General features: G+C 62.6%; 1 protein-coding gene across 1 annotated transcript in view; it reads left to right on the top strand.

The window, feature by feature from the left end:
• Nucleotides 1-24,602, top strand: part of ZSWIM5 (zinc finger SWIM-type containing 5) — a 162,080-nt gene extending 137,478 nt beyond the window's left edge. Inside the window, exons 5-14 of the mRNA XM_075935847.1 lie at nt 1,096-1,275; nt 5,147-5,323; nt 9,676-9,822; nt 10,574-10,711; nt 12,298-12,558; nt 13,169-13,304; nt 14,199-14,356; nt 20,118-20,281; nt 20,910-20,991; nt 22,313-24,602. Of these exons, the coding sequence (XP_075791962.1) occupies nt 1,096-1,275; nt 5,147-5,323; nt 9,676-9,822; nt 10,574-10,711; nt 12,298-12,558; nt 13,169-13,304; nt 14,199-14,356; nt 20,118-20,281; nt 20,910-20,991; nt 22,313-23,175 (2,306 nt within the window). The 3' untranslated portion in view covers nt 23,176-24,602. The remainder of the gene's footprint in view (nt 1-1,095; nt 1,276-5,146; nt 5,324-9,675; nt 9,823-10,573; nt 10,712-12,297; nt 12,559-13,168; nt 13,305-14,198; nt 14,357-20,117; nt 20,282-20,909; nt 20,992-22,312) is intronic.
• The last annotated feature ends 671 nt before the right edge of the window (nt 24,603-25,273 follow it).

The following is a 25,273-nucleotide window of genomic DNA, read 5'->3' as shown; positions in this document are numbered from 1 at the left end:
TTTCTCTGCTCCCTTTCCTGACGGTTCTTTTGAACCCACCATGTGCCGTGGGATGCTAGAGCTGATTCTCTGCCGAGACGGAACCAGAGTGAGCGAGAATGGTGAACGCTGTAATTTACGAAAGCCGGGTGGACACGGGATGCGAATGGTTAACCTGTTACCTGGCCCAGGACCGGAGAACGCGGAGATCCCATTATCCGGCAGCCCGGCCCAGCAGCTCCCTAGCCCCCGGGCTCCCATTTAAGTGGCTAACCGGTTAACCGTAACATGTAGCTAGTTAACCGATTCGATGGGATTTTACATCCCTAGCTGAGTTGGTGGGTGCCTCCAGGACCCGACGCAGGCCGCTGTGCGCCGCTGACCAGAGGTGGTTGGAAAGGAGAGGGTGTGAAATTCGCCTTCGTGCGTGGGAACAGGCGGGCTGGGCACGGAGGAAGGAGAGCGGACGGCTCTCTCGCAGTGAGCCCCTCAGCCGATCCAGAGCGCTGCTGCTAGCCGCCACCGTCCTGGGTCATGCTCCTCCCCTGGGCTGGGCAAGGGGGGGTGCCTGTCAGCCTGCACTCTGGGTCCAGCTTCCCCCAGGACACAAACTCCCAACGTCTCTGCTGCAGCCTGGGGACTCGGGGGGACTGGACCCAAAGGAAATCAAATCTCTGCAAGCAGCCGGATGCCAACAGCCCAAAGAACGGTGGCAACAGAAATTCTGCTTTGAATGGGAACCCGGGGGGGAGGCGCAGGATCAGCATCGGGTTAGTCTGGGGAGAGGCTGACTTGCCTGCTTGCCGGGGCGTTTCTGAGCTTGCGTCCATGCGTAGTTCAAGCCGGGGGAGGTCCTGGCAGGGAGAAGTCCTGTCAAACCAACAGACAGGTCCTCAACCTCTTGAGATTGTAGGTTAGCTTCATTACGGAGTTGTGCTTAATTTGCTTTACGCTTCCTAGGGGCCCTTCGGGGGCGGTGGGGGCTTTAGAAACCTTCCCAGCTTTCACGGCAGGCAGAGGGCTGGGGGTGCGCGCGAAGCCAGCTGGCCGCGGTCCGATCACGCTGAAGCCTTTTGCCATGCGTGTGTGGGTTTGTGTCGCTTTCTCTCTGCGCAGGGGCCCTGTGGGTGTGCGTGGTGCTGAACCCGCACTGCAAGCTGGAGGAGAAGTCCTGCTGGCTCCGGCAGCTCCGGAAGTGGGGCGACATGGACGTGTGCCCGCTGGAGGACGGGAATTACGGCAACGAGCTGCCCAACATCACCAACGCGCTGACGCAGAGCTCCAATCACGGCCAAGGTGAGTGGGAACGGGGCGGCTCCCACGGGGCCTCAGCAGAGTCCTGTCCCTGGGCGAGCCTGTGGTTGGCATCAGCCGGATAGCAGCCTAAGTGAAGTGCTGGCACGGTGAACATCACCCTGCAGCAAATTCCTTGCCCTGCGTTGGTAGCTCATGGGGTTAATGTCATTCTGATCACTTGGAAAAACATCAGATTCTTCAGCAGCGATGCTGTTTCTTATTGATGGATCGGTTTCCGCTAGTCCCAATGGTCTGTCCAACCCATCGCCCCGCTGCCTGAGTGCGGAGCGATCGCCGCACTAGGACGGGGAGGGAGAAAATCAAACGTGCTTTGAAGTAGCGGTGGTGGGATTTTTGAGAACGCGTATCCTTAGCTCAGCTCTGCTTCTGGTGAAGATGCTATCCGCACTTGCCATGCCGAAGGTCGATTCTTCTGGCGATCCATTTAGCGGGTCTAGTTCAGACCTGCTAAATCAAACGCTGAGGGTGGCTCCGGTGAGTGCCGGTGCTCCTGGCAGTCGCGAGGAGGAAGGGAAGCTGACTGGAGTGTTTGCTCCTGTCAGCCTCCCTCTGTGAAGACAGCACCAAACTCAGCTCCAGCTACGTATTTCATACCGCTGGTGTTGTGGACCTTAAACCGACTTTCCACTCGAGTGCAGCGCTGGCCTGGGTGTCTTACGATTCACTGAACTGGGAGCGGAGTTACCCAGTGGCAAGTGCTTTAGAAATTCTCCTCACAGATCAGCTATCAGAGGGGTGAGCTATGCCGGGGATGCAGAGGGCACCCGGGCCCGAGGTCTGGCCTGTGACGCTCTCCAGGACACACGCTGGAAACACTGGCCGTTGGAGGCAGACTGCAGCCTGAACTTGGCATTCCGCATCGACAAGGCTCCTTTTGCGCCCTGCTCTGAAATGAGGCTGGTCGGTTTCCTGTGTTTCCAAGCCATGGCCCGGCTGGTTCCCAGGCCCAAGTAGGAAGCTGCGGTGGGATTCTCAGTCACAAATATCGTTTCCACGGGCGTTCATTTGAAATGGCCACGAAAGGGCTCTGCTGGGTTCTCCCTCTTTGTGAAACGGTGTCAGGGTCGACCCTACCCGCGGAGGCAGCTCCCTGTGCGTGCTCTTTGGGTTGGGATCCCGGGGGCCCGGGGAAAGCGAGACACGCGTCCGGCCCTGTGCCGCTCGAAGCGAGGGGCGCTCTGGAATCCTTGCCGTCACGTTTCCACAAGTGGGAGGACCTCGCTGGTGGCGGCGGGACCTTGCCCCTCACGATTTTGTGCCTGGTTATTTAATCTCCCTTGACGCTCTTACAGTGCGACTCCAGCGTGTGCATTTCAGGGGAGCCGTTATTAACGGGGGCCAGCGCAAATCAATTTGTGGGAATGCTCGTTAGCATGGAAATATTTTCTCAAGCCCTGACAAAGCACTTGATCCCTTTAATTTTAAGCACCCTTCCCCCCCCCTTCCTTTTGCTGAAAATAGACATTAATTGAAACATACTGCTCTGGCGGCAGCTCCATCTGCTGCGCTCTAATTGGTCTTGTGTGTATTTGATGCAGCCAATATGGAAGGCGGGGAGCAGCGATGTTGCGAAGGAAGCGTCGCTCTTCTGGGTGTAATTAGTGTTTTAAGCCTTCCCTGTGAATCGGGCGCTCCCCCGGCAGAGAGACACTGCGGGGCGCGAGAGCTGTTGGCTGGCGCCCCACCGGCCCATTTCAGCTAAACGCGGAACCATATGTGCTTGCTAGACCTTGGTGTCAGGGCAGTCGGGCAGGGCGAAGCTTGCGCGTTGCTGGGACGCAGCCTGGCTTCCTGACACCAGCACGAACACCTGCCCGGTTGTGCTGCTGTTTCCGTGTGCGACCCGGGCTAGTCACAGATGTGGAAAGGCGGATGGGTGCCCGGTGGGGTGTCGAGAGCAGCGAGGCGTCTGTCTGCCTCTTTCGGCAGCCAGCTCCTTACCCATGTAGCCCTCGGATTCCCCACTTTTAAACTAAGGGCTACAGCCCGACCTCCGTGGTAGGATCCCCACCGCTCGGCACTGACCGTGCGACCGGACACCGTGTAAACTGGAAGTAACCAATCAGGCAGCAGCGAAGCATCTCCCCCCGCCCCGCAAGTACCGTGCTTTGCCTGTATTTCAGCGTAAAGGGAGGCCCATAGGACTGCTTGTCTGCACCCCCCCACACACTGCCCCTTACACACGCACCGGCCCGGGAGGACATCATGCCGGGCCGAGGAGGGAGCCCAGTGGTCGGGAGTGTCAGTAGCTGGATCCAGAGCCAGAAATGGGCAGTGTTCCGAGGCCGGGGGGCTGTTCGGAGGCCGGGGGGCTGTTGCGAGGCCGGGGGGCTGTTCGGAGGCCGGGGGGCTGTTCCCAGGGTGTTCAGAACATCGAGGTTCTGCTGAGTAGACGCCAAGGCCAGAAGGGACCCTTGTGGTCATCTTGCCTGACCTCCCGGCAGCATTAGATGGTTCCCGTGTGCACCACGCTTCGAAGAGGGAAATTCCGCCAACCCCAGTGCCTTTTATGATTTCTGTTCCCGTCAGATAACGCGTTTGTACCACCACGGATTCCTGAAATCCGTCCTCGTGGCCCGTTCTGCAGCCTCGCCTCGCGTGGGTCTCGGGAGGAACTGGGTGGTTTTTCCAGCTCTGCCCCTGGGACGGCAGAAGTCCAGCAGGGTGCTGGTGGCGCGTGTTTCGGTCTGTTTATCCCGCCTGCCAGCGCTGCCATTTCTCCCCCTCCCTTGTGGTTCCCAGGCATTCCTCCTCTGCCCCCGCAGCCCTGCCCAGTAGCACGACAGCAATTTCAGCCCGAAACAGCCAGGCCGGCCAAAGTAGCCTCTTCCTCCGGCAACAGCCGGCTCCAAGCGCCTGCCTGGGCCCCCGGCGCTGCTCTGATCTACGTTGCAGGCTGCAGTGCTAACGGAAAGAGGCTGATTGGGGGGGTCTTTCGACGTGACGCTGGAGCGCGGGGCATGGCCCTTGGGTAGGGTGCCGAGGGGCATTTCCCGGTCACGTTAGGGCCTCGTGCGGGCGCGCTCAAAACAAGCAGCCGAGAAGGTGGTGCTGGAATTCTGCAGAGCCGCAGGGCTCCCTGGATCTGCACAGTAGGCGTTGACAGGGGGGTTTCCTTCCTTGGGGAGGGCTGGGGGGTCGGGCGCTCGCTCCCTTTCACAGGGGCGCAGGGTGAGGCTGGGAAGGACCGGCCCGTGTCCGCAGAGAGTCAGTGCCTGTAACTGAGATACGAGGCCATACAAGGTTCCAGCTGCGTTCCTGGAGGAGAGGTGGCCGTTAGCCAGGCTGGGCAGGGCGGGCGGCCCTAGCCCGTTTGTCAGACGCTGGGGATGGGCGACGGGGGGGGGGGGGGGGGGGGGGGGGGTCGCTCGATTCATTCCCTCTGGGGCGCCTGGCATCCGTCACTCTCAGCAGCCAGGGCCCTGGGCTAGCGGGACTGCTGGCCTGGCCCGGGGGGGCCGTTCTGTTTCCGGTGTCAGGGTCGGGATTTGCACTCGGCCACTCTTGGCTCCCAGGCCGTTTGCGGGCCGCGTCCTCGGTCAGGTGCCCCAGCTGGACGTGCCGTTTGCCTGCAGCGCGGCCCCCGTGAGAGGCCCCGCAGCCTCCCTCTCTGAGACCACAGACCTTGAGACGGGGCGTTGGGTCTCCGGGCTCGTCTCCAGCGACGCAGCACGTGGGTCAGGAACCTGGCCTGCTCCCGGAGCCCCCGAGCTGTGGCCGAGGGACGGGCCCTGTTTGCCACACCGGGTGGAGCAGGGCCCCTCGTTTGCCGGCCCCGCCGGGCCGTGCGCCGTTCTGCGGCCGGACCACAGAACCGGCCGCCTGACACCCAACGGTGGTTCCTTTGCAGATCCCCTGGCGCGGCCGCGGCGGACGGTGTTCACCCGCGCCATCGAGGGCTGCGACCTGCACTGGCAGGACAGCCACCTGCAGCGCATCATCAGCAGCGACTTCTACGTGTCCCCGGCCTACCAGCGGGAGGGCGAGAGCCTCCTCTTCAACGCCCAAGGACAGCCGCTGTGGCTAGGTAACCCCCTTCCTCCCTCGGGCGCGGGGGTCGGGGTGCGGGGCGCCGCCTGGGCCCTGCTCCGCGCGCTGGGTCTAGCTGGAGTTCCTGCCGTGCTCTCAGCCGTGCCCGTCCCCTGGCCGCTGGGCCCCTGGACCTGCCTTCTGAGGCGCCTCGACGCCCCCGGGGAGGGGACAAAGTTCCCGCCACTCCCCGAAGGCGGCTGCAGGGGAAGCCGGTCTGGGAGGGTCACTGCCCCGTGCCGGGCTCCCGGAGAGAGGCAGGCCCTGCCTGCCCCGGCGTGGGGGGCGAGGAGCCGCCCCCGTCCCGGCCCGAGCGCCGTTTGCCTCAGCATCCCAGCGCAGCGCAGGACTGGCTGCCAGCCGGCTCCCGCCTCCGCTTGGACGGCCAAGGCCCCGGGCGAAACCCTGCCCACGCCGGGGGGCCTGGCACTCCCATGGCTCTGGCGGGGGCCGGCCCGGCCCATGTGGGATAAGCGCGAGGAGCTCCCTGTGCCTGCCTGACCTGAGTCCCTCCCCCCGTTGAGTTTCCCGACATTCCTCCCACCTTCCACCTGCAGCCCAGCCCCTTTGTGTCCAGCCGCCCCTTGGCCTCAGGAGCAGGGGGAGGGCCCGGGCCCAGCCTGGCCTCCAGGGCAGAGCTGCATGGGGTGAGCCGGCTCCCCTGTACAAAGCCTGCCCCATCCCCAGCCCTATCCCCGCTGCTTCAGGTTCCAGTTGCTGTTCTCCCTCGCAGGCCCGCGGGGCTCTGTGATCCACAGCAACGAGAGTCCAGCTGTGGCTCGGCTAGGGAGAGCCGGTTCCTCAGCCCGCTCCCTTCTGCGCCAAGAGACCAGCGGGCACCCCCAGCAGGGCTAGCCCACAGGCGATGGAGCGTGTACAGCCCGTTCCTGGTGACCCGGCCTCGCTTGTGACCTACAGCAGGTCGTCACCGGGACTATTACGCCCCGTTCTGGTCTGTCGATCTCAAAACTGAGCACAGACATGGGGGCTGGGTGACAGAAATGATCAGAACCCCAGAAAGACTTTTGTGAGCCGAGAAACTGCAAAACCCAGGACTGGGTAGTGCAGAAATAAGTAAGGGAGGGGAAGGCAGTGGCTGGGATAGAGAAGGTCAGTCGGGCTTCCTGTTTGCCCTGCCCCATAGCACAAGAGCAAGGAAGTGAAATCATTTAGTGAAACAGGCCCAAGACAAAAGTGAAAACATTTCAAGACAAGCCACACCGTTAACCTGTGGAACTCGCTGCCACAAGGTTACCAAGCGCTCCATAACGAATCAATACGTACGTCCCCCGTTAGGTAACAAGGCTCTATAGACTGTTAGACTTTGGAGCATAAACTAGGCGCAACCGGCCAGAGTTCGAGGACGCGTCACTGTGGGGTGTTTTCTCCATAACCAGCTCGCTGCAGGGTCTGCTCTGAGCTAGGTGGCCCTGCTGCATGAAGGAGGCCAGTTTCTCGATCGCATCTGTCAAAGCTTTGAAAATAGGTGCCTCCTGCTTCACTCCAGTCTTGTAACAGGACTTCACGAAGCCCATACTTGTCCCGATTCTTTTTCATGTCGTTGCTTTGATTTTCCGTTTTATTCCCTCGCAGCCTCTTCCTGGAGGGTTTCACGAGGCCACGGCAAACAGCTGACGTGGCAGCAGCATTGAATGGCAGAGTTCAGTGAGCTTCAGAGGGGAGCCGAGTTAGTCTGGAACTAGAAAACCTTAAATGACAAATAGTCTGGCAGCAGCGGCGGATATAGGGCAGGGCGAGCGGGGCGGCTGCCCCGGGCCCCGCGCTTCTATAGGCCCCCGCCAGCCCCGCTCGCCCTGCCGTGTATCTGCCGCTGCTGCCCTGACCTGCTGGAGCCGCCTCCGCCTTTCGCTGCGAGCCCACAAGCGTCTCCATTAGCCAGTGGCACGTGCGCGGCAGCGACTTGTTGCCATGGAGGCGAAGGGCGATGCCTGGCCGTGGCGCCGGGGTTTCCCGCTGCTCCCCCCTCCTGCCCCGCCCAGAGAGAGGCTGGGGGTGGCGCAGTCTCCCCCCCGGGGGAGCCCAGACCCCTTTCCCGCCGCGCCCGGGGGTAGAACGACCCGCCCGCCAGGGAGACCCCGTCTCCTCCCGCCAGTCCCCATCTCCCCCCACTCATGGGCGCAGCACGATCCAGCTCCACAGACAGCGCTCCCCCCCCCCCCACACACACACACGTCCCTGGGAGCAGGGGGAGTTGCCAGCTGCCCCTGTCCAGCCAGGAGCTGTTCGAGAGGCAGAAATGGTCATTTTGGCCTGTCTGAGTCAGACACCCCTGCCTGCTGATCCTCCGTATGGCCCATCTGTGCGCCATCCTCCACGTAGCCACACCCTGCCTGCCCCCCAACCCGAGTAACCACACACTGCCTGCCCCCCAAATCCCAGCACCCACACGCTGCCTGCCCCCCCAAATCCCAACACCTAATACTGCCTGGCCCCCAAGTCCAACAGCCACATGCTGCCTCCCCCCAACACCCAACGCTGTCTGTCCCCCCAAGCCTCAACACCCACACGCCCCGTGCTCCCCCCCCCCCCACAGCCTCAGCACCCACACTCCACCTGGCCCCCGCAAGTCCCAATGCTGCCTGGCTGCCGAACACCCAACGCTGCCTGGCAAATACCAGCCATGGGCAGCCGAAGAGAATGGACTGTGAGCCAGGAGCATTTCGTAGGGCTTTCGATTCTATCCATTGAAAACGACCTGTGTGAAGAAATGGACTTTGCTGGCATCATTGCAGAATGTGCTGCCAGAGCAGCTAGACAGCTCTAGTAGAGCGAATACAAATTACAATGTTTAATTATTAATGCAGAATTGTGTTTAAGAATGAATTACAATAGAATTACAATAAAAATGGTCCAACTAAATTCAGTCTCTATCAAATTTACCCAATTCACATTTAATATGAAAAATAACCTTCAATTTGCGCATTTGACGTCTTTTTTCTATTTTCTCTCCAAAGGGGGGCCCCGCAAAATTGTGCTGCCCTGGGCCCCGCAAAACTCAACCGCCCCTGTCTGGTAGCACCTTAAAAACTACCAAACCATGTCGATGGGATCATGAGCTTTCGTGGGTACAGCCCACTTCTCCGTGACCGGAGTGTTAAAAGTCCAGATCCAAGAATGAATACGATACATAAGATAAATAAATAAAGAAGAAGAAATAAGTTTGTTTATTCTTGGTCTGGATTCCCGGCGTCTGAAGAAGTGGGCTGTGCCCACGAAAGCTCATGATCCCATCTCCATGTTTTGTTCGTCTAGAAAGTGCTACCGAGTTCAGGGGGAAGGCAAATAGTTCCCCCATTTAGCAAATCAACACTAGAGGGAGCCAGTGAGAGATTCTTCTGCAAACCCGTCTGTGTTTCACGCCTTTTCTGCACGAGGAGGCGGGGGGAGGGCGTTCCGTGTAACGTACCCGATTGGGACTTAGAGCAGAACTCTTGAGCAAAGACCCTCCCGTGCTGCACAGAAAGAGACGATCCTGCTGCTGCCGCAATTTTAGATTTTTCTTTACTCCCCATTTATTTGCTTGCTGGGGACATTTGCAGGAGGACGAGCTGGCGGCTGCTTTCCATAGTCTGTCCTGTCAGCCGCTGCTGCTGCTGCTGCTGCTTTCTCGCCCAGAGTCCTAGCCCTCTCCGCAGGCGCATGAGGGGGGAATAAGCAGCGGGAACAGAGGAATTTCTAAGCAGCCGTGACTCTGTTCTTCATGCAACTGATCCTAATGCTGAACCCCCGGGGAAGAGGAGAGGCACAGTCACAGCCTCCGGCTCCAGCGAGGCCGGTCAGAACCCCGGGTTGAACCCTGTTCGGGGGCAGACGCGAGGAAAGTTGAGCAAGTGTAGGAGAGAAGAGCTCTCAGCTGAGCGGGCTGCACCCAGGAAGGGTGAAAAGTGCAGCCCTGGGTGGGTAAACATGGTGCTAACTCTTCACAGAGGCTCGGCCCGGAGATGTTAGAAACGCCTCCCGGGTTAGACAAAGCAAAGCCTCGTTTCCTGGGGTACCGTCCAGGGCAGGGCATGGTTCTTTATAGCCGCTGGTCCTAGAATGCGGCAGGAACTCTGTGAATACTCTTGGCAAGCAACCCTGGTCGATCGGCCGAGGACACTAACACGGCAGAGAACGGGCTGGACTTACCTATCTCCTAGCACTGGCAGGGACCTCGAGAGTCATCGAGTCCAGGCCCCCGCCCTCCGGGCAGTACCCAGTTCCACCCCTGACAGATTTGCCCCAGATCCCTACATGGCCCCTGCAAGGACTGAACTCACAACCCTGGGGTTAGCAGGCCAGTGCTCTTGAAGGGAGAAAGCTGACGCCGCGCGCAACCTTGTTTTGCAGAACACGTCCCCACTGCGTGTGCGCGGGTCGATGCCCTGCGCTCCCACGGGTACCCCAAAGAAGCACTCCGCCTCACCGTGGCCATCATCAACACGCTGAGACTGCAGCAGCAGAGGCAGCTGGAAATTTACAAACACCAGAAGAAAGGTAGGGGCTGCTCCCAGGCAGAGGCCCCTTGGCTTGGCCAGGGTACGGGGAGCAAACTGCAGCGGGTTCTGGTGGGCGCTGCGGGGCGATGGATGCCTGCCAGGGCACCGGAGAGCGCTAGCCCCGGCACCGGAGAGCGCTAGCCCCGGCGCCCGAGCGCGCTAGTCCGGTGCGTCTGTCTGAGTCGAGCAGCATTTGACACTGGTGCTGAAAAATGCTCAGAAGCTTTCGATGCTGGATAGTTTGGCTTGCCGTGGCCGGGCCTTGAACCCACAACGGCTGGTCCGCGAGGGTGTGAAAGCCGGAAAGCGTTTGGGGCCAGCCCGGTGCCTCCCAGCGACATTCCTGCTGGTGTCGCAGGCTGCCCCAATGGGAGAACAGCGATTCTGCTTTCCCGGGTGCCGGCGTGAGGCTTCGGCACCACTAGTAACTGCGGGTCGCTGCTCACACCACCCCCGGGGTTTGTGTAAAAGCAAGCGAGCCCCAGCTCTTTGAACTGCCCCGTTTGGGGGCCTCCGCTGGAGTGTCGCTCAGCCTGATACCAGGGACCCGCTTGCTGCCTCCCTAAGCCGCACCGTTTCTCACGTGCCCGTCCACCCTGAGCGGGCCACTCGGAGAACACGGACCGAGGTCGGCGATCGGCTGCCTCGGCAGCACCTGTCACAGGTGGAAAGCATCGGGCGCTCGGCTTGCCTTGAAACCCCTCCGTGTGCCGTGTCCGAACTCTGCTTCTCTCCCGCCCCCTCCCCAGAGTTACTGCAGAGAGGAGCCACCACCATCACGAACCTGGAGGGCTGGGTCGGGCACCCGCTCAACCCCGTTGGCTGCTTGTTCCTCACCTTGACGGAGGCTTGTCGATTAGAAGAGGAGAATTGCCTTGAAATTTCAGGTATCCGAGTCTCTCCCGTCCAGGGCAGCGAGTTAAACGTCAAGGGCTCTGGCCTGTCAGCCGCCGAATCCAAGACAGAGGCCGCGGCTCCCCTGTGCCCCCCCCCCCGCCGCTCAGCCTTGCTCGCTCCCTGCTCTGCTCTCGCGCCGCTTGCAGAGGAAGAGCCCAGGGTGTCTCCTTAGCGCCCTGCCCGAGTCATGGCCCATTCTGGTCAATTCAGGGCCCTAGGATTAGAAAAAGAGTAAATGTCCCGAGGTCAGTGATGTCAATGGGAATTGTCACGGTGGCGTCGCTGTGGGGGTCCTGCCCCAAGGAGTCGCACAGTTATTGGGGGGGGGGGTGATACTGTTACCTTTACTTCTGCCGTCAGAGCTGGGCAGCTGGAGAGCAGCGCTGCTGGCGGGAGCCGGCTCTGAAAGCAGAGCCACGGCCGGCAGCAGCACGGAAGGGCAGGTGGCCTGGGGGGTACTGACACCCTCACTTGTGCGCTGCTGCCTGCAGAGCTGGGCCCTCACGCAGCAGCCACCCAGCGCTGAAGGCAGCAGCGCAGCAGTGAGGGCGACTCCCTTTCCTCTGCACGGCTGCGGGCAGGGCGCGGCCGTCACCGCTGGGCACCCGCCCACATCCCGCCCGCTGCTCTCCAGCTGCCCGGCTCTGAAGGCAGCGCGGAAGGTGGCAGGGCCCTGACCCTCCTGAAATAAGCTTGTGATCCCTCTGCAGCTTCCTTTGGGGTCAGGACCCCACTTGGAGAAAGGCCGCCCCTCCCTCTCTCCTCCCCTCCCCCCGCCCCACGAAATCGGGGGAGGACAGGGTAGACGTGCACAGGAGGCCAGATTCCTGGGAGGACCCCAGATGTCACGGTCTGTGACGCCTTTTGCTTGGCTGCAAACTTGGTTGGCCAAGAGCGCCTGTCTGCAGGATCGGGGGCCCTCTGATCGCAGCCCGCCAGGGGCCGCGTGGGGATCCTGCCAGGCAAGCAGGAGCCGGTGGCTGGGAGCTGAAAGGAGGCAAATCCCCCCAGGAATAAGGCGTCCGCATTTAGCAGAGAGAGTGGTTAACCCCTGGACCGGTGCCCCGGGAGCTGTGGTCGATTCTCCATCCCTGCCCATTTGTCAGGCAAGACTGGCTGGTTCTCTCAGAGCTCTGCCTGGGCGTGATTTGGGGCCTGGGCCATACAGGAGGCCAGGCCCGATGAGCACACCTGGGACCCTGTCACGCCCCAAGGGGGGGATATGGCCCTTGCAGTGTCGTGGGGTTAGCTGGCCCCCCAGAGAGCTGCGGAACGGCCCCTGCCAGAGTTCTGAGTCGTCCCAGGACACCCGGTCGTTCTCGCCCGCCGCGCGGCACGTGGGCCGTGTTTCCCCACGGCTGGGGAAAGCAGGGAGGAGGCCCCTGGCCCGGCCCGGCGCTGGCTCTTGGTCAGGCTCGCTCCATGCGTGGCCCGGCGCTGGCAAGGGGGTCACCGCAGTTCCGGCTGCCGCTGTGGGGGGCGGGGAAGGGCGACGGGGCTCCACGCTGGGTTGGCATCTCCACCCCCTCCCTTCCCGGTCGTTCTAACCTCTCGCCCCGGCGGCCTCCCCCTGCAGACGCCGGCGAGGCCAAAGCCCCGGCGTACCAGCATGTGCCCGTGGCGCCCGGCTGCCAGGAGAGCGGCGAGTCCTACCTGGCGCTGGCCCTGGAGGTGGCTCTGCTGGGGATGGGCCAGCAGCGGGTGATGCCCGAGGGACTGTACGCGCAGGACAAAGTCTGCCGCAACGAAGAGCAGATCCTGGCCCGGCTGCAGGAGCTGGAGCTGGACGCGGTGCTGGTGCAGACCCTCCGCAAGCAGTGTCTGCTGCTGCTGGAAGGTGAGGCCGGGCGGCAGGGGGCGGGCAGAAGACACGTTCCCCTCACCAGGGAGCCCCGGGGACCCGTGGCACGTCCCGGGTGGCAGCGTAGGACGGGGGCAAAGCACAGAGTGAAACCAAACCCCCCTTGACGTGGGAGGAGCAGACGGACGCCCCCTCGTTCCCTCGCACGCCGGAGCCTGGGGCCCAGCCCCGTAGATTTGTGTGTTCCAGCCCCGTGGAGGGATGGGGGGGACCCCTGGGCTTCGGGGGCTGGGTGCAGGCCAGGGCCAGGTGCAGCCCCCGGGCCTTAGGTCCCCACCCCGGTGTGGGGTCACGCTCCCCAGCAGACGCGTGCGGGGCTGGGGCCGGGAAAGGGCACCAGTGTGAAGGCAGCGGTAGCAGGGTCCTGAAGCCTGGAGCTGCACCACTCCGGGTGCCCGTGTCCCCTCCCTGCTCCCGGGCCGAGGGCGTCGCCGTGCCCCCGGGCTAGCACAGCAGCCAGGGCTTGGGGTGTTGGTAGCCCCGGCCGGGATCGGGGCCGAGCCGTGGGCTCCGTAACCGGCTCCGGTCCCGGCGTGGCTGCTGGCTGCCCGGCGTCGGCTGAGGCGGGCGGTTTGCTGTCCTGCAGGCGGCCCCTTCAGCGGCCTGGGAGAGGTGATCCACCGGGAGAGCGTGCCCATGCACACCTTCGCCAAGTACCTGTTCTCCGCCCTGCTGCCCCACGACGCCGACCTGGCCTACAAGCTGGCGCTCCGGGCCATGAGGTGGGTGGCGTTTGTGCCCTCGGCGGCGCGTGGAGCGGGCGCCGGGGGCAGCGGCGAGGTCCTGCCCCTCGGCTGCAGCAGGCGCGTCCCTCCGGGGTTAACCGGCCCTTCCGTGGAGCTGGGCAGGGCGCTGGGAGGGGACCGGGCGCCGGCTGCCCCCGTCTCCGTCCTGCAGACCAGGAGCCGGAGCAGAGCGAAAGGCCCAGGACAGAGCCGGGCAGGCCCCACCCCAGCCCTGCCTTGCCGCCTCCCCTGGGCGGGCTGCTCCCCCGGAGAGCCAAGGGTGATCGAGGGGAGGGGCAGGAACGGGAAGAGCCTGGTCTGGGAGCAGGGGCTGGGCTGCAGCCGGCTCGGTCGCCTCCCCTTCCGAGGGACCGGCTGGAGACAGAGTCACTGACGCTTGGCCACGGGCCGGTGCCCTGCAAGCTCCAGCGGCCGCAGCGCTGTGCCCAGCCCCGGCAGCCGCTTCCCCTGTTCGGCCTCCCCAGCAGTAACGCCCCGTGGGGGGAGCTCCGGGGACTGGGGGTCCGTCGGCTCCCGTCCCCTGGGATGGATGAGACTTTGGACCGTTAGCCCGGGAGCGGGTGGCCCAAGCCCACTGCGGGGCCTTTGAGAAACGTGCTGCCGCGTCCGGCCCAGCCAGGGGTGCCAGAGGCACCAGGCGCGTTGCCCGAACGCCCGGCTGCGCCCGAGCGAGCGTTTGCATCAGCCCCGCGGCAGCGCCCTTTCCCGTCCCTTTGAGCCGGGGCCCTGCGCCCGGGGGTGCCGCCGGTGGCTGGGCACGCGCAGGGGCTGCAGCTGGGTGCGTTCAGAGCGCTCGCCCGGCCCCAGCGACCAGCCCTCCTCGCCGGGGGAGCTGGGAGCCCTGCCACCAACACCGCCCGTCTCTCCTAGGCTGCCCGTGCTGGAGACGACGGCGCCCGCGGGGGACGTGACGCACCCGCCCCACCTCGTCTCGGTCGTGCCCAGCAGGTACCCGCGCTGGTTCACGCTGGGCCACCTGGAGTCGCAGCAGTGCGAACTGGCCTCCACCATGCTGACCGCCGCCAAAGGTTGGTGCGGGGCCCGGGGGTAGCGGAGCCGGGCCCCTCGGCTGCGACCTTGTAGAGGAAGCTGCTGGGGGGCGGGGAGGGGGTCTCAGCGTGCGGGGGGCTCCCCGCGGTTCCGGAGCCGGCTCTCGCGGGGCTGGGAGCTGCTTGGGGCCCGCGGAGGCAGTGCTGGGCGAGAACCCCAGGTTAGCTCTCGGTGCGGGAGGGAGGGAGAAGGGGGGTGACCCCTCGCGCCACCCATGGCTCCCGCCAGGCCCAGGCCCGCAGGCCGGGGAGGGAGATGGGCTGCCGGAAAAGGAGCTCTAAGGAACCCTGCACTGCCTGGGGCCACGTGCCCAAATGCTTCTCCCGTCAGGCCGTTTCCATTCCAGCAGCCGGCGGGAGCGTGGGCTGGATTTGCCGCCAGCCTCGCAGTGCCCGGCCGGTGGCGGCTGGGGGTCGGTGGTGCTCAGTGCGGGGCAGACGAGGTCAGTGTCTCCCGGGGCCCGGTGTCCCCTGACATGGATCCAAAGATCCGTGTTGATCTGGTGGCCCTGGAATCGAGTCCCTTGGCCCGGTGAGCGCACGAGGGCGGGTGTCTCCCCCCACTGGTGGAAGGGCTCTGATGGCCGCGGCCTGCGTGTCCTGTCCATTGGGGGTCGGGGCCTGCGGTGTGAAGCCCAGGGGGCAGTAGATATGAAGCAAGCCCCTCAGGACTCTCCGATGCCCACCCTGGGAGCGAAGGGGGCGGGGCGAGGAGGTGAGGGTGGAGCGTCCGTATCTCTGGCCTCGGTTCTTCTCTTTGCGTTGCTTCCTGGCAGGCAGACTGGGAGCACCGGGGCGGGTTTGCTCAGTGAGGCTGGGGAAGGTGGAAGGTTTCTGTTCCACCGGCAGCGTGTGGTTTTCCGGAAGGTCGGCTCTGTACCTAAGCCACTGCCGGGTGGAGTGTGCAGCCGCCCTGGCGCGGCGACCGCAGGCTGGTAACGCGGCGGCGGAGCCCCGGCCCTTCCTGCCGTCGGACGCTGATGGAGGCTGGAAGGCAAATGGCGTTTTTACTTTGTATCGATTTGGTTTTCGTTGGACCAGAAACCAGAGCACCCCCCAGGCGAGGCTGGACAGGGAGACGGGCGAAGGGCAGTGATGTGCTTAGAGGGCTTGAAACCAAAGACAATCGACAGGCGCCCAGCGTGTGTATCAGTGACAGTGTTACTTGCGATGCCGTAAAATTCCAGCCCCTTGCGCCGTCGTGGGGAACACGCGCTCTCTCCTTCCTTCCCCGGCCTGCCGAAAGCATGGCCGAGGTCTTGTCTCTGCAGCTGTTGGTTTTCCCACCCCCTTTGTGCGTGTTCCCGGTTTTCCATTCCAAGGGCTCCGCGTTTCTCCCCCTCGCTGTGCGCTCGTAGGAAGCTGGTCTCCATAAACCAGCAATTTTATGTATATATTGTCCTGTTCTCCTTCAGCTGGGCCGGGTAATAAACCCTCCCCGAGGATGGAAAGGCAGAGTGAGTTGGATTTTTGCTTTTTATTCCTGCTCTCCCCTTTTCCCTCCAAATGCTCATACTCCGGAGCGGGTCTGCGTGAGATCAGGTCCCGCTGGGGTCCTTCCGACACGCGTCCTTCCGTTTTTCCGTCTGGCGGTACGAGGAGACGTGGCTGAGTCCCCGTGACCGGTGCCTGCGGCGGCGGCAGGAGATATTTGTAGTCACTGACGTTCCTTTTCGTTTTCAAATCCAGTTCTGCTCTGCACCTTTTAGTCCCTTTTCCTCGGCGCTTCTTTATTGCATCTCCGAGACGCCGCGGCTGACGAGACGTTTCTTTAACTGCCAGCCCTAGAAACTCGCCCGAGGCTAAGGTATCTGCAGGCCATGCAGGTTCCTCCTGGCGTGTCATTGTCGCAAGCGATGGCCAGTTTGGCAGTGAAACGTCCCCTGTGTAATCCCCTTGTCGAATTCTGAGGCTGTCCGTAGCCCACACACTTGGAGGGGGCTCAGGGCACAAAAGAAGGGGGCAGCTTTTTGAGCCGAGCAACGGGGCCTGTTTCAGCAGAGGGGTAGAACGCGACGTGGGCGGCTGGTACTTTCTTTGCTGCAACAAGGAGCGCACGGTCCTGCTTCTGCGAACGCCAGAGGCCCCGGGAACAAGCAGACCAGTCTCTTAGCTTGCTGCCCCAGGCCGTTTTAGCGAGGCTGTCAATTAACGTGCGTTAACGCCTGCGATTAACACAGGGGAGAATTCACCCGTTAAAAACACGGACACGCATTAATCTAGGGCTACATACGGCTGGTTTTCCCGGACGTGTCCTCGTTTTCACTCGTTACATCTCCGGCCAGCCAGTGTTTTGAAATGGCAAAAACTGTCCAGGATGTTGCCCTGCGGAGGCGGGCGGCGAGGGGCGGGTTTGTGAAGAACAAGTCATGCCAAACTAATCTGATAGCTTTCTTTGATAGGATAACAAGCCTTGTGGATAAGGGAGAAGCGGTGGATGTCATATACCTAGACTTTAGTAAGGCATTTGATACGGTCTCGCATGATATTCTTATTGATAAACTAGGCAAATATAACTTAGATAGGGCCACGATAAGGTGGGTGCATAATTGGCTGGATAACCGTAGTCAGAGAGTTGTTGTTAACGGTTCTAAATCCTGCTGGAAAGGGATAACAAGTGGAGTTCCTCAAGGGTCTGTTTTGGGACCCGTACTGTTCAATATCTTCATCAATGATGTAGATATTGGGATAGAGAGTACACTTATTAAGTTTGCAGATGATACCAAACTGGGTGGGGTTGCGACTTCTTTGGAGGATAGGGACATAATTCAAAATGACCTTAGCAAGTTAGAGAAATGGTCAGAGGTAAACAGGATGAGGTTTAATAAAGAGAAATGCAAAGTGCTCCACTTAGGAAGGAACAATCAGTTCCATACATACAAGATGGGAAGCGACTGTCTAGGAAGGAGCATGGCGGAAAGGGATCTGGGGGTCATAGTGGACCACAAGTTGAATATGAGTCAACAGTGTGATGCTGTTGCAAAAAAAACAAATATGATTCTAGGTTGTATCAACAGGTGTGTTGTAAGCAAAACTCGTGAAGTCATTCTGCCGCTCTACTCTGCACTAGTTAGGCCTCAGCTGGAGTACTGTGTCCAGTTCTGGGCGCCACATTTCAAGAAAGATGTGGAGAAATTGGAAAGGGTCCAGAGAAGAGCGACAAGAATGATTAAAGGTCTAGAGAACATGACCTATGAAGCCAGGCTTCGTGAACTGGGCTTGTTTAGTTTGGAAAAAAGAAGATTAAGGGGGGACATGATAGCGGTTTTCAAATATCTAAAAGGGTGTCACCAGGAGGAAGGAGAAAATTTGTTCCTCTTGGTTACTGAGGACAGGACAAGGAGTAATGGGCTTAAAGTGCAGCAGGGGAGGTTTAGATTGGACATTAGGAAAAAATTCCTACCTGTCAGGGTGGTCAAAAATTGGAATAAATTGCCCAGGGAGGTGGTGGAATCTCCCTCTCTGGAGATATTTAAGAACAGGTTAGATAGACATCTGTCAGGGATGGTGTAGACGGAGCTTGGTCCTGCCTTGAGGGCGGGGGGCTGGACTCGATGACCTCTCGAGGTCCCTTCCAGTCCTAGGATTCTATGACACGGGCCTGTCAAGTGGAGCGTTCGGAGCCGCACACCCGGACCGTTCACGGCCGCAGCAGCTCCGGCGAGACCCAGGGCAGGTCCAGTGTGTGCGGGGGGTGGGGTTGGCTCCTCCCATGGAGTCACCATGTTACCCTCTGACCTGCTAGGCTAGAGGTCCCCAACGTGGTGCCGTGGTGCCCGCTGGGGCATTTCTGTGCGCCCCCTAGTGACCAGGGCTGGCCTGAGTCATTCCTGCGCCCCGGGTGCCCGGCAGCCCCAAAAGATTGGGGACCACTGTGCTAGGTTATGTGCCCAGTTCTGTGGAGGGGTGGGACATTGGGTTGGGGCAGGAGGGCTGGGGGGGCCTGGCTCTGGGAGAGGGGTGGGGCATTGGGTTGGGGGTGCCTGGTTCTGGGGGAGGGCAGGGAGCTGGGTTCAAGCAGGGGGCTAGCTGTGCAGGAGTGGTGAGGGCTGAGTTGGAGTGGGGGGGGCTGTATTCTTCTTGTTTAACAGCGCAATTAATTTTTAAATCGTGCTTTGTTTTGTGAGTCGCCTGCCAGCCCTCGCTTGGCCCACGCCAGAGCCCGAAAACCTTCGCTCCAGCTTTTCCCACAGCCCCGTGGTGCTCACAGCTGCTGCTTGGCTCTCTGGCTCTTTGCCTGAGTCTGCATCGGGCTGGTCTCCTCACACCCGGCCACGCCAGACCCTCCCCACTGTGCTAGCTGAGGTGCGGCCCCTTCCCTCTGGCGCGCCTCCCGTATCACGTTGAACCAGGCGTGACCCAGGCAGCTCCCACCAGGAGCCGGGAGGTTTCAGCGCATCTAGAGCGACCCGCGTGGAACGCTCAGTGTCCGTTGTGCGGCACGTCCGGGCTTGGGGACAAGCGGGAGGCCGTTGGCCAGGGCAGACCCTGCGGTGGAAACGTTCTGGTTTCATGGCTGCTGGTCAGAGCGCGGACAGAGCCGCGAGGTAGCCAGAGCCAGAGGGCGACGCGCTGAGGCAGGTGTTGGCTTGTTCCCTCCTAGAGCAGCTAAGATGTGGTCCCCTCGGGAGCAACCGGCCCTGCTTGCAAAGGCCAACGCTGCGCGAAGCGTACGCTGGGTCGGGCTGAGCGGGACTGGCCGGGAGAAGTGGCCGCAGGGGCCTTACTCCGTAGGTAGAAGTCCGGCTTGGCGGCCTCGGGCCCTCTCTGATCCAGAGCCGTGGAAGGAGCCTCAGGCGTGGTGGGGATGGAACCGGGGCCGGGAACGCGGCAGGAGCTGCAAGAGCAGCAAAAGGAAAACTCTCCGCATGTCAGCGCGCAGGGTGTTGGCTGAACGTCCTGGGCGGGGGCCCGGAGGAGCGTGTGAGGGGAGCGGGCCCCGAGGCCCCCCGTGGCGTGTTGTGCGTCATGCCCCTTGAGTGGCGGTCTTGGTGAGGGGAGGCCGCCGTGCTCTCCGGGGCAAACCGAGGAGGCTGTGCCAACGCCGCCGTGCCGTGCCAACGCCTCCCGGCTGGCCGTGCCGTGCCAATGCTGCCGTGCCGTGCCAGCGCCTCCCGGCTGGCCGTGCCGAGGGCTGGGAGGGGAGAGACGGCGTAGCTGGCGGGCCGGGCTGTGCGGGTCTGGGCCTGGCGGGGTAGCCGGTGTCGGTAGCTCGCGGAGGGCAGGCTGCAGTGCGGACGCCGGATCCGCCCAGTTAGAACCCTGCTCCTGGGCCCCAGGCAAGTAGCCGGAGTGGAGCAAGCGATTCCCCCGGGAGGCAGGCGCTGGGACAGGCGCTGGGACAGACTCCAGGCTCTACCTGCTGGGCCTGAGACTTCTACCGCCAAGCCCTTAGCAGTAACAGTCAGTCTGTGCATCCCCCCCGGGGCCGCTGGAGGGGCTGGGAGCTGGGGGGCAGCTGAGGCCAGCACTGGTGGGGCCTGCACACTCAAGGACAGGGCCGCAGTCCGAGCCGGGCTGGGCAGCGCTCCCGGCCAGCCCATCGCACCCCCAGCACTCCTCTCGGTGCCCCTCAGGGAGAGTGCGGGGCCGGGGGAAGCGCTGGCTTTACATTCGCTCTCCAGGGGCCCCTGCCGAGCCCGGGAGCTGGCTGAGCTCAGCAGGGCCCGGCCAGGCCCGGGTCCCCACCCTGGGCATTGGGGCGTGTGGGGCTCACCTCTGCGTCCCCCTGTGCGTGCAGGGGACATGCTGCGGCTGCGCACCGTCCTGGAGGCCATCCAGAAGAACATCCACTCCTCGTCCCTGATCTTCAAGCTGGCCCAGGACGCCTTTAAGATCGCCACCCCCGCCGACAGCAACCCCGACACCACCCTCCTCAACGTGGCGCTGGAGCTGGGGCTGCAGGTAGGGGCCGGGCAGGGGGCTTGCCTGGACAGGCAGTGTCCCCTGCTGGCCGAGTGTGGCTTTGCAGGCTCCTTGCCTCAGTTTCCCTCCTGGGGGTGGGTGGTCTCAGCTTTCCGCCTGCTGGGCAGTGCGGGAGGCCGGGCTGAGCCCTCCGGCCACGTCGCACACGGAGCCCCTTCCAGGGCAGCAGGAGTCCGGCTGAGGCCTCCCGACGAGCCCTGTTCTACAGCCCTTTGGAGGCTTCTCCGCTTGCCCTGCCCCTTCCTGGGCTACCTTTCCCCTGGGCCGGGCTCCCTCTGCTGCTCCCATCCCAGCCTGAGCTCCCTGAGCCCTTGGGTGAGGCCTGGCCCCACGTCCCCGCCTGCCTTGGGTGGGGAACGGCTCACGGAGCCTGGCCCCACGTCCCCGCTGGGTGACGGCTACGATCCAGTATCCCAGTGGGGCGAGCTTGGCCAACGGCTCACGTAGCAGCTCTTGGGTTCGGCGCCACGCCAGCGCTGCCTGGCCGTGGCCGTGGCAGGGCTCTGAGCCGTTCCGGCGCGGCTGCCGCCCTCTGGCAGGGCTGGGCGGGGGGGCGCAGGTGCAGGGCCCCGCGGGGCCACGAGGACTGACTATGTCCCTCTCCTAGGTCATGCGGATGACGCTGTCCACGCTGAACTGGAGGCGGAGGGAGATGGTGCGGTGGCTGGTCACCTGTGCGACGGAAGTGGGTGGGTACCACCAGGAAGGGCTGGGTCTGCCCATCACTGTCCTGCCCTGGCCTGGGGCAAGTTGCAGTGGCCCCTGAAAGCCAGGGGAGAGATTCCCATGCGGCCCAGCTGATTAGCAGAGCGCCCCCGGCCTGGCTTGTTGCTCCAGCTCGCGGGTGGAAGACGGGGACCTGGCTGGGGACGTCTGTAGGTTTCCTGGCGTTTCGGGCCAGACGGGGCCCTTGGATCCTCTCACCTGGCATGGGCTGGAGAACCTGCCCCCTTGCCGGGGGGTGATCAAACGGCGCCACAGGTAGAGCCCAGGGGCACCAGAGCCTGAGGCCGCTGGCAGTGGCAGGGGCCTGAGTAGGTGAGATGTGCCCAGGTGACTCGTTCAGCCTAGGAATGGAACCGCCCCTCCCCCCAAGCTCCCGGCCAGGCTGCTCTGGGGGGAAATTCTTTCCTGACCCCAAAGCTAGTGAGCAGGGGGCGGAGCTGGCAGTGCGCAGCTCCTGGGTCGAGGGCGGCAGCCGTAGGACTCCTGGGGGGCCTGGCGGATGCAGGCGCTGGTTCCCGCGCACGGGAACACGGCTGTGCTACTGCACCACGTAGCGTCGCTTTACGTGGGCCTGTCTGCAGCGCGCTGGCATCGGGTGGGTCGTCCCCCTAGAGCGGGGCAGGCAATGGCCAGGATAGCCCTGGCGGGGCACCCCCGTGTTTACCTGCCTCTCCGAAGGGACAGGCGCCAGCACCTTCCGTTAGCTGCGGATCACCGTGCCCAGCCAACGGGAGCAGAGCGGGACACCGCTTCTTACAGCTCCCATTGGCCACGGATCAGCATTCCCAGCCAATGGGAGCAGAGCGGGACACCGCTTCTTACAGCTCCCATTGGCCACGGAACAGCATTCCCAGCCAATGGGAGCAGAGCAGGACACCGCTTCTTACAGCTCCCATTGGCCACGGATCAGCATTCCCAGCCAATGGGAGCAGAGCGGGACACCGCTTCTTACAGCTCCCATTGGCCACGGATCAGCATTCCCAGCCAATGGGAGCAGAGCAGAGATACCACTTTTTGCACCTCCCATTGGCTGGGAAGGGCGATCTGCGGAGACGCAGGGTAAAGACAGCGGCACCCGCCGGGGTAACCCTGGTGAGCCCAGTCCAGCCTGCAGGCGGGTCATAGCCCCCTGCTGCGCTAGATCCAGGCCAGTGCTGTCAGCCCGGCTCTGGATGGGGAGTGGCCCAGGGCGAGTGGGGAGAGCTGGGATTGGTCGGAGCCCCCAGAGGACTTAGGAGCGGGCCGCGCCCCAGCCCGAGCTGACTGTGCGTTCCTGTCCGGCAGGGGTCCGGGCGCTGCTCAGCATCCTGCAGAACTGGTACACGCTCTTCACCCCCACGGAAGCCACCAGCATCGTGGCGGCCACGGTGATGTCCCACACCACCATCCTGCGGCTGAGCCTGGAGTACCCGCAGCGGGAGGAGCTGGCCGGCTGTGCCCGCACGCTGGCGCTGCAGTGCGCCATGAAGGACCCCCAGAACTGCGCCCTCTCGGCCCTCACGCTCTGCGAGAAGGACCACATCGCCTTCGAGACGGCCTACCAGATCGTCATCGACGCCGCCGCCACCGGCATGACCTACTCGCAGCTCTTCACCATCGCGCGCTACATGGAGCACCGGGGCTACCCCCTGCGGGCCTTCAAACTAGCCTCCCTGGCCATGACGCACCTCAACCTGGCCTACAACCAGGACACCCACCCGGCCATCAACGACGTCCTCTGGGCCTGCGCGCTGAGCCACTCCTTGGGCAAGAACGAGCTGGCGGCCATCATCCCGCTGGTGGTGAAGAGCGTGCACTGCGCCACGGTGCTGTCGGACATCCTGCGGCGCTGCACCATGACGGCGCCGGGCCTGGCCGGCATTCCCGGCCGCAGGAACTCGGGCAAGCTCATGTCCACCGACAAGGCCCCGCTGCGCCAGCTGCTGGACGCCACCATCAGCGCTTACATCAACACCACCCACTCCCGGCTCACCCACATCAGCCCCCGGCACTACGGCGAGTTCATCGAGTTCCTCAGCAAAGCCCGGGAGACCTTCCTCCTGGCCCAGGACGGCCACCTCCAGTTCGCTCAGTTCATAGACAATCTCAAACAGATTTACAAAGGCAAGAAAAAACTGATGATGCTGGTCCGGGAGCGGTTTGGGTGAGTTCCCCCGGCACCGGCAGGGGCACTAACCACAGAAGGAAGGAGAATGGAACCGCAACTGGCAAAACAAAGGGGTTTTGTTCTTTTGTTGGATTCGGCCGTTTCTCGTCCTGCGAGGGTTCCGGCATTCCTCGGGCACATCAAACCAAAAGACAAGCACGGGAAGACCAATTTCCTCAGCACCCTGCTCTCCTGCGTGTGTGTGACCGTGTCATGCCAAAAGCTAACCTGGAAATCGAATACCTCTTTCCTAAAGGAAGCGTTCGCCGGCTGGTCCTAAGGGTGCCAAGCAAAAAGGAAAGAATAAAAAAAGAAAGCAAAAGAGAAGCGCAACACTCAACCTCACGCGGCGCCAAGCGCGAGGGCTTCGCAGCGCCGCGCACACCCTGCGGAGACGTGGAACTCCTCCCGTCATGAAGATACGTCACGAAAAACGAGAGTAACTGTTCTCAGGGATTGCTTACTAAAAGTAACAAAAAAAGCATTTATGATACTGTAAATACTATAGTATATGTGTCAATTATTAAATTGTAAAGTTATAATTATTTATAATTATTCTGTCTTTTATTTGGGGGATACTTGAAATTGTCATGGGCTGGGACTTGTTTTTTAATTAAAAAGAGGAAACGTGACCGTTTCTCAGGTGTCCGCGGCATCGTTGTCGGCACATGAAAAGGGGGGGTGGGGCAACGGGCCACTCGCAATGAATCCAGAATTGCTGCGGAACCACCACGGCCCCGGGGGAAGACGGCACCTGGGCAGGCTGGATTCACGGCCGGGCAGACGGGCCGCTCGCTGCAGCGGGAGACTCACAGGATGGACTTGCTCCGACGCGAACGGACGTGACAGGAGCCCCGCCCCTCGTAAGCTCGGCCCATGGTGGGCGGGGCTTTGAATGCAGAACAGAGCGCTGGGCCCATTGTGTATATAGCTCTATTTTCGGCCTTGTATGGGAGCATGCGAGGGGTGGACATGCAGGTGGGCCGGGGGGGGGGGCTGCCTTTTCGTTATTCTGTCCTTTCAGTTCCTCTGCGTTTCCAAGTCACTTGGGTTAACATGGGCACCTGCCGGGCGAAGGCCTCGGGTCCCGTTTCCCGATGGGTGTCACTCCGTCCGCTGCTTGGCCAAGTGGGCTAGATTCCAACTTGGGGGGCAGGGCCGGCCCTCCCTATCCAGGTGCCCCAGGCCAATGCGTCTTCGTTGTACAAGGGCTGGGGCCAGTGGGGAAGGGGACCAGTAGCTAGGACGTGTGGGCTGATCTGTCTGGTTTTATTTTCGGAAGAGATTTGTGTCTGCGCTACGGACCAGCCCACCCGCTGGCCGCGGTCTTTGTTGCCACAAAAGTATCATTCTTCAGCCTGTCCGTCTGTGTCTGTGTGTGCAACCTCTTGACCTACTGTTTAATAATAAAAGGAAAAGCTCACTATGCACGGATCCCCACGGCTGTTTTATATGAACTCGGTGCGAATCCATGGGGAGGGGGAAATCGAGGCCCGTTGGTAGTTGGGCTAGCGGGGGGGGGGGGGCGGCGCTGGCACCGGGGAAGGGAGCGGAGTTGCTGTGCGGCCCGTACGCTCGAAGCAGGCGGCAGCGTAGCGAGCTCCCTGGGCCGTGCGCCAGGCCTGGGCCCCGTTTGCCCGTCGACGTCAATGGGAGCAGAGTTCAGCCAACGTGGGTGCTGGGGACACCCCCGCCCCCAGGACCTGAGCCTGCAACGGGCTCTGGAGAGGCTCTGGGCCTGGCCCGGGGCACAGCAGCCCAAGGCCGGATTGTCTGTCAGTGTTGAGGGGCAGCTGGCTCTGGGCAGACGCCCCTTCATCAGAGCGTCCCACAGGCCAGGCCCCTCCCCCCCCAGCCGGCTTCAGCATCCACGAGCACGAGTGGGCCCAGGGCCAGCTCCCCGCCCCGCCCCGCCTGCTGAGGGGAGCTGGGCCCTGGAACTCAGTCTGCTACGCTGGGGGGGGCGGGCCTAGCACCACCCCCAGGCCTGAGACTGGAGTTTAGGGGCCAGCCCCCCTCCTGGCCCCAGCCCCATTTCTCCGGCTGCCTTGGGCTATGCGAGTCCCTCGGCCCTTTGCCCTGAGCTGGGAAAGCCGGGC

The sequence above is a fragment of the Pelodiscus sinensis genome, chromosome 9, assembly GCF_049634645.1.
Source record: "Pelodiscus sinensis isolate JC-2024 chromosome 9, ASM4963464v1, whole genome shotgun sequence".
Classification (NCBI taxonomy): domain Eukaryota; kingdom Metazoa; phylum Chordata; order Testudines; family Trionychidae; genus Pelodiscus; species Pelodiscus sinensis.
The sequence above is the reverse complement of the archived record's forward strand: the minus strand, read 5'-3'. Positions and strand labels throughout refer to the sequence as shown.